An 8494-nucleotide genomic window follows, 5' to 3' on the forward strand; every position below is an offset into this window, starting at 1 on the left:
TGGTGTGAACTAAGGCTTTTTCCTCAGTCTATAAAGTTGCTATGTTTTTGTTTCAGTCTCCCATTAAAGGACGTGCTCAGCCTTATGATCCCAACTTTTACGATGAAACCTATGATTATGGTGGTTTTACAATGATGTTTGATGACCGCCGTGGACGTCCTGTGGGATTTCCCATGCGGGGAAGAGGTGGTTTTGACAGAATGCCTCCTGGTCGGGGTGGGCGTCCCATGCCTCCATCCAGAAGAGATTATGATGATATGAGCCCTCGTCGAGGACCTCCTCCACCTCCTCCTGGACGAGGTGGCCGGGGTGGTAGCAGAGCTCGGAATCTTCCTCTTCCTCCACCACCACCACCTAGAGGGGGGTAAGTTTCTTTTATCCACACATTAACATACAAGAAGCTGCACTTTATGGGTAGAGGGGGTAGGTTTTTATTTGATATGTGTGACCAGCTGAGATTACAACAAGTACTATGCTTGCAGAGATCTAATGGCCTATGACAGAAGAGGAAGACCTGGAGACCGTTATGATGGCATGGTAAGAACTTTGATATTTCATCAGTGTTATTTATGAGTGCTAAAAGGGGTCTTAAAGTCGGATAGCTAACATTTTGTTCAAGATTATTAACTGAGGAATTTTGTCTTACAAACGGGCTTTTGTAGATAGATAGCCACTTAAATCATTGTTTTGGGTGTTTGCTGGGATATTAAGACTTGTTCCATCTTTGTTTCCCCCAAAATACATGATTACTGCCAGTGTATATAGAGATGTGAAATAATAATTGGTCATAAAAATGGTGATTTCAGACAAATATAGTGCAGGTTCATATTAATAGTTTTATCTCTAACACAGGTTGGTTTCAGTGCTGATGAAACCTGGGACTCTGCAATAGATACATGGAGCCCATCAGAGTGGCAGATGGCTTATGAACCACAGGTTGAGTATCATGGGTGTTTATTATTCATGTCACTAATAATTTTAACATTCTCGTTTAGTCATCGATAAGTGTTTTATTTCCCCCCATATAACATTTTTGTTTCTTGGGATACTGTGTACCTGAATGGTTTCTTCCCGAGGATTGTCTTTGAGATTTACTTACTAGGGAAGGTATAGGAGGACTTTGCTTTTCTAATAAACTCTAGGGGATTTAATGTTAAAACACCTGAAGTTTTGAAGGTGAAGTAATTTTCTGTTTTTTTCTGTTCTGTTTTTAGGGTGGCTCTGGATATGGTAAGTTTTCTTCTTTGTGAAATCAAGTATTATTTCATGCTTTGTAAATGAACTTAATACTCATTATTTAAATCAGATTATTCCTATGCAGGGGGTCGTGGCTCATATGGTGATCTTGGTGGACCTATTATTACTACACAAGTAACTATTCCCAAAGATGTAAGTATCTTTAATATTATAAGGGACATTTAGTAAGTCATTTTAAGTTCCCTGGCTTTTAATAAAAGGTTTTAACAAAAATATTCCCTTTTAGGATTAAAATTGTGTTTCAAGGACTTCAGCTGAGGTGTCATTCTCCAGTTTAAGCCTTGTCGAAAGATGTTCAGTACCATTAAAAAGCAGTTAGGAGGGTTCTGAGCCCCTGGTTCATTTATTAAAGGAAATGTCTATGGGTGATGTAACTACATTGTAATTCAAACCTTGACTAGTGTGGGGCATTAAATTAGCACAGCATAGTCAATATGTTGTACAAAGTTAATACTCTTGATGGTCACTGAACGTACAGGATAATACTTTGAAAGTATATAATAAACACTTGTTTTTAAAACTCTTTTCAGCTGGCTGGATCTATTATTGGCAAAGGTGGTCAGCGGATTAAACAAATCCGTCATGAGTCAGGAGCGTCGATCAAAATTGATGAGCCTTTAGAAGGGTCCGAAGACCGGATCATTACCATTACAGGAACACAGGACCAGATACAAAATGCACAGTACTTGCTGCAGAACAGGTCAGTTTGTTTAGCTTTATGTTAGCCTAAACATACTAAAACCTTAAAAAGCTTCTCTTCTCAACTGATTTTTCTTTTTAGAAGCCATGGTGTCTCAACCTTTTGGGGACCTAACTTCTAAACATTCTAATAGCTTTGCTTTAATTTTCTTCTGCTTTCTTACTAAATAAAAGAAGACATTCAATACTAATCTTGCTGGAAGAAGCCTTAACCAAGCAAACTTCTCATTTCTCTGGTGAAAACTGCTGCCAAAACCACTTGTTATAAATTATACAGAGCCTGTAGAAAATATAGAAGATTCAATGGATGTTGGTCTAGTTCTGTGTGGAAGACTAGTGATTTTGTTGTTTTTAGATAACTAAATCGACAACAAATCACAGTCTGCCGTATGGCACAGGCCATGCCTCTACAGGACAAATGATTGGTGCTGTAAAATGCAGCATTTCACACCTTAACTGACATTTCTTTGTCTTTTCTACCAAATATTAACAACTTTGGATTTTAATTCTGCTCTACTAATGTCTGATTTACTGTTAATCTTTTTTCTTGGGTTTTACATTGCTCTAATTTGTAATTGCTAATGTTTTAATTCTTATCTCTGTGTAATGGACATGTTTATCATTTTAATTTAGCATTGAAATTGTCTTAATGTTGATTAAGATGTTACGAACAAAAATTCTAATTCGTACTTTTTTTTCTTTTCTTTTATAGTGTGAAGCAGTATGCAGATGTTGAAGGATTCTAATGCAAGATATTTTTTCTTTTTTATAGTGTGAAGCAGTATTCTGGAAAGTTTTTCTAAGACTAGTGAAGAACTGAAGGAGTCCTGCATCTTTTTTTTTTTATCTGCTTCTGTTTAAAAAGCCAACATTCCTCTGCTTCATAGGTGTTCTGCATTTGAGGTGTAGTGAAATCTTTGCTGTTCACCAGATGTAATGTTTTAGTTCCTTACAAACAGGGGTGGGGGGTGGGGGAGGGTGTGCAAAAACTAACATTGAAATTTTGAAACAGCAGCAGAGTGAGTGAATTTTAATTTTTGTTCATTGTTGGTGGTTTAAAAAAAATCCCCCCATGTAATTATTGTGAACACTTTACTTTGTGATCACTGTAACATTTGGGGGGGGTGGGACAGGGAGGGAAAGTAACAATAGTCCATATGTCCCTGGCATCTATTCAGAGCAGTGTGCAGAATGTAATGCTCTTTTGTAAGAAACGTTTTATGATTTTTAAAATAAATTTAGTGAACCTATTTTTGGTGGTCATTTTTTTTTAAGACGGTCATTTTTCAAATGGCTGAATTCCCCCCAACCTGCCCCCAAACTAAACACTAAGTTTAATTTTCAGTCCTCTGTTGGATATAAATAAATGCATCTCTTCTTGGACTTAGGCAAAGTATCTTGACACATTAAGTTCTGGTGATTTCTTAAGTGATTTGAAAGTCCATTGCTTGGGAGGAAATTCCACCACACATTCATGCTTATAATAAGCTGGGGATTTTTGTTTGTTTTTGCAAATGCTTGCCCCTACTTTGCAACGATTTTCTGTTTGTAATTGTGAAGAACCAAGGTGGGGAGCAATACAACAGATATGGAGTAGTTGGTATAAGTATATACCAGAAGCCTAATGGCAGCAAGTTTTATTAATCAGAATAATACTTGGTTATGGAAGTGACTGATGCTAAATAAATTCTGATTATTTTTTATTAGATAATTTCTCACCTATAGACTTAAATTGTCAGCTTGGTAGTGTCTATTAGTTAAACTTTGTAAAATATATATATATATTCTTGTTTTTCCATTGTATGCAAACTGAAAGAAAAAGATGTACCATTTCTCTGTTGTATGTTGGATTATGTAGGAAATGTTTGTGAACAATTCAAAAAAAGATGAAAAAAGTTCCTGTGGATGTTTTGTGTAGTATCTTGGCATTTGTATTGATAGTTAAAAGTTCACTTCCAAAATAAAACTCCCAAAATGCTAGATTTGATGTGTGCCCAATTCGAACAAAGGTTGATTGACACCTGTAAAATTTGTTAAAACATTCCTCTTGTAAGGAAATACAGTAATCTTAAATTATATATTTTTCGTGTGAAGTGTTTTTCTAGCATTTATAAATCAGATATGATAGGGGTGGTAAGTTAAAAATTACAGTAGTTGGGCTTTTAGTTTTAAAGGGGAGTCCAGCATAATGAGAGCTGAGTCATTCCAATTCTACAAGTCCTATTCTCACATTACCTGTGAGCTGCTTTGAGTTTCTTAGGTTTAACTTTAAAATAGTTCCAGTTTGTTGAGAGTGTTTACAGATGAATGTAAAATTTTTTTTTCTGGTTCTTGGCTCCGTAAATCCTTAAAATGCTACCTGTTAACTTCCAACTGCCCAGAAAGCCTGAGAACTCAGCAATTACATGGAAAAGAACTCATGGATGCAATTCTGTTTAAGTCTAGAAGAGGCTTGTGTATGATAGAAGAAAGTGAAGTGAGCAGAATTTTCTGGACTATGTATGACTAGTACACGCAAAGGTGTTTAAAATTTCAGTGATACCCCTTTTTAGGGAGGGAGATGGGGTGTTCTCTTGATAAGTGACAGTGATATCACAACATCACTTAAAATGCTACCTGTGATAAGGTTTCCCCAAAGGTGAAATTAGTCTGAATTGCCACTTGGGTGTTAGTTTCCCTCTTGTGTTTGTTTTAAGTATGGGTAAGTTTGGGTTGCATAGGGTCAGTATAGTGTACTTATGCTGAAATGTGCCCCTCTCCTAGAGAAAAACTATTCGGTAATGACATTTTAGTCAAATTGTTACTTATATTGGAGGAAAGTATCCCTGGAGAGAGCACTGGCTTTCAAAGTTTTCGTTTGTCATTCAAAAATTAGTTGTGTAGGGACTTCCCTGGGGGTCCAGTGGTTAAGACTCCCCCTTCCAATGCAGGAGGTGCGGGTTGGGGAGCTGGGATCCCACGTGCCCTGCAGCCAAAGAACCAGAAAGCAAAAGCATTGTAACAAGTTTAATAATAAAGACTTTAAAATGTTCCACATGAAAAAAAAATCTTTAAAAAATTATGTAAATAGACTTGGGCTGAAAGTTTTTATTTTTGCCTTTTAAAAATCAGACCTTGAACACAACCTACTAAAAAAAAATCTGTGACGTTGGTAAATTGGGGACACAACTTTGGAGGGAGGGCCCTGTTTCATTTCCACTGTTACCTGGTAAATGGTGTCTGAACATGGGCTGGCAATTTGAGAAAATTCTCTGAAGTAAGCTTAAAATTCACTGAACAAACGGAATTTTGAGCCTATTTTGTAAGAAATAAATATTAGGCAGATTTATTGAAGTTTTAAACGTTTAAATGTAGTTTCAAAAATGTTTTTAGCCTAACTTTTTGAAAATCAAGTGATAGGCAAACAATGTTGGAAACCAGATTGCACCAAAGTTTTTTCAGGATCAAGGAAAGGAATTTAAATCTTTTCCCTACTATTCAAATGTTAATAGTTTGCATAATGAAACTGATAATAAAGTACATGAATTTTATTGAATGATCTGTCAGTTACTCCTAAATCTAATCACTGATACCATTGCAACACAGAGACTGAATCTTTAAGGAAAGCGGACAGCAATTTTTCTCTTAACCATACTAGTGGTTTTGTTTTGAAATACCTTATGTTGTTGGTGCTCAAAATGGAATTACTGTTCCACAAACATGATAGGTTATGGTTTGCTTAAGACTGCTGCTAGATAAAGAGACCTGTATTTTAAATTCTTTTTACACCAGTGGAAACTTTTCTGTCAATAGGTGTTCAGTGTCATCAAAATGTTTATTGAAAAAGTAACCTTGAATGCTACATTTTACATCTCCCACTTACCAAGGTTTGCCCATTGTTGGCAAGTTTGAAGTGAAACTGATCCAGCTTTTTTTTTTTTCTGCCGCGCCTTGTGGCCTGCAGGATCACAGTTCCCCAAGAAGGAATCAAACCTGTGTACCCTGCACTGGAAGCGTGGAGTCTTAACCATTGGACAGCCAGGGAAGTCCCAACCCAACTTCTTGATGGTGGCATTGAACCCTTGGGAAGCAATATTGCAGTGTTTCTCAGGCTGTTCTTAGGACCACCTTCAAAATCAACAGTGCTGGTTAAAAATGAGAATTTCTGGACCATCCTTCAGCTGTACTGAACCACAATCTCTATAAGAGGTGCCAGGAATCTGCATATTTAACAAATTCCTCGAGTTAAAATAGTTTTGAAGACCTGTAATATAGCAACATGTAGTTAAGAGAACCACAAGTTTCCATATTTTTTCATTAATTCATCAAATACATATTTTGTTCCTAGGTGTACAGTGGTAGGCCCTGAAGAGGCAGTGGTTAGCAAAAAGTATTTGGAGAGAGCAATAATTACAACAAGCTGGTAATGAAAAAGAAACAGTACTGTGAGATGTGTTTAAGAAAGCAGAAACCAGCATACATGTGTGTACGTGTATGTATAGTCATTACAAGCATATTGCTTGAAACAAAACTGCACTAGGAATATCCCAGTGTGTTGACTAAAATTCTGCCTTCTGCTCCTCTTAGCAGATGAAAAAATAAAGACATGGGGCATATATACACAGATCAACATCATTTACCCAGGCCAGGCCTCAACACTTCCAGTCAGGGAAGACATCTGACCTGAGGAAAAAGAAGGGGAATACCTGAAAAATTAAAGCCCAAGCAGTTACCATTTGTCTATATGAAAAATGGGGAGCTCATCTGCTGAATCAAGGTGGTTGGATGTGGAAATACACATGGAAAAATGGAAAATGCAAGTGTTTTGTGGGGTTGGGCTTCCCTGTTTGCTAACTGAGCAACAGGCACTAGCGAGTGTTGGGGTAAAATGATATACCAGCTATCCTATGACTTTAAAGCTTTATCCACCTCACTCTTTGTCCAGAACCCATAAGACTTTCCTATCCTCCCTCTCTACAGATCTCCCCCAATTTCTCCCTCCTCCCTCGAACTCAGACCTATAACCCCCAAACCTGTAATTGTGAAGGAAATAAACATTTGGTCACCAAAACCTCACACTTCTCAAAATCTCATTCTCCCCACTTCCCCCCTCCTTTTTTTTTTTTTTTTTTTTTTTTGGCCACAGCACACGGCTTGCGGGATCTTAGCTCCCGGACCAACCAGGGATCAAACCTACACAGAGTCCTAACCATTGGACTGCCAGGGAATTCCCCATTTTCCCCTTTTGGACATCTTACTCCCTTTGCCCCTTTTTTCCCTAAAGTCTTTCTACCATTAAGGACAGGCTTCACTGGAAAGGAAGGGTCACCTTGTTCACCTAGTATGAAGGAAGTCTATAGAGTAGCAAGGGAAAGCATATGATATCTGCATATTAGACCAAAAGTGGGAGAAGTGATTTTGATAGTAATGAGACAGATTTGGCAGAAACAGTGTAGAAAGTGCCAGCTAAGTCCCTCAGAGATCGCCCTAGGGTTCAGCCTGGGGCAGGGCAAGTGAGCAGAAATTCCAGGGAGGTTGAGTAAGAAGCCAAAAACAGAAGCAAGGCTCAAGACACCTATTTGGAACACTACAAAGTGTCCCTATGACCACATAAGCTAGTAAAGCACAGCAGAATTGAGACATATCACGTTTGGGCACAGAGAGAACCTGAGGCTCTCGTTCTCCTCAGAATTCCCTTTGATTCCTATATGGCATAAGAGGAATATTAGTTAAGTGCTAAGGGGCTTGCCATGGGGCCACTGTGATGAAGGGGGTGGTTACTGCATGACAGGAGCTATAAGGTAGACAGCCCACCCAGGGACTGGATGGAGACACAGCAGAATTTAAAAGGGTTGTCAATACCAGTGAAAGCCAAAGTGAGATCAAGTTAGTCAAGGAAGACCACTGGCCTGAGTGCTGAGAAACCAGACCACCAGTTACACTAGCATTGGTCATTCAGTGGTAACTATAGGGAGAGTAGGTGCCAAAATTCAGACACCAGACAGACTACGCCTCAGAGGTCAGAGTTTACTGATAAAGGCCCTTTCCTTCCATTATCAGAACACCTAAACCCTTTGCACCCAGACCTTGGAAAGTCTTGGAAAGGTGGAAATGAAAGAGCTTTTAGTGAAAACAAACAGCCCTAATAATAGGTCTGACCTTTAAGTTAACTGAAGTTATCTAACTTGAATTAGATCATTTTAAACTGGAAGAGATCAACTTACTTTTACTTGGCAAGTTTATGTGTTTGTTCTAACCTCAGTGGAAAATGGAAACTTAATGAGAAGGAGGGTATGAGGGAATTTGGGACCTCTAGAAGTCCCCATTTTAAAAGCAGGAGAGGGGCTTCCCTGATGGTGCAGTGGTCAAGAATCCACCTGGGAGACATGGGTTCAAGCCCTGGTCAGAGAAGATTCCACATGCCACCAAGCAACTAAGCCAGCACGCCACAACTACTGAGCATGTGCGCTAGAGCCCCTGAGCCACAACTACTGAGCCTGCGAGCCACAACTACTGAAGCCCGTGTGCCTAGAGCCCATGCTCCGCAACAAGAGAAGCC

At 38.6% G+C, this 8494-nt stretch overlaps 1 protein-coding gene across 13 annotated transcripts in view; it reads left to right on the plus strand.

Moving 5' to 3' along the window:
• The window catches only part of HNRNPK (heterogeneous nuclear ribonucleoprotein K), a 12516-nt gene extending 8482 nt beyond the window's left edge, over window positions 1-4034 (plus strand). For 7 of the 13 annotated variants that reach the window (XM_027094190.1, XM_027094198.1, XM_027094193.1 and 4 more), the window contains 7 exons: window positions 57-364; window positions 483-537; window positions 853-936; window positions 1215-1230; window positions 1307-1389; window positions 1788-1957; window positions 2669-4034. In XM_027094190.1, the coding sequence (XP_026949991.1) occupies window positions 57-364; window positions 483-537; window positions 853-936; window positions 1215-1230; window positions 1307-1389; window positions 1788-1957; window positions 2669-2702 (750 nt within the window). In that variant the 3' untranslated portion in view covers window positions 2703-4034. The remainder of the gene's footprint in view (window positions 1-56; window positions 365-482; window positions 538-852; window positions 937-1214; window positions 1231-1306; window positions 1390-1787; window positions 1958-2668) is intronic. The other 6 variants (XM_027094195.1, XM_027094200.1, XM_027094197.1 and 3 more) reach the window with 1 other exon arrangement.
• Window positions 4035-8494: the final 4460 nt, after the last annotated feature.

The sequence above is a fragment of the Aethalodelphis obliquidens genome, unplaced genomic scaffold (genome assembly GCF_003676395.1).
Source record: "Aethalodelphis obliquidens isolate GAN/ISIS:26980383/991018 unplaced genomic scaffold, ASM367639v1 scaffold88, whole genome shotgun sequence".
Classification (NCBI taxonomy): domain Eukaryota; kingdom Metazoa; phylum Chordata; class Mammalia; order Artiodactyla; family Delphinidae; genus Aethalodelphis; species Aethalodelphis obliquidens.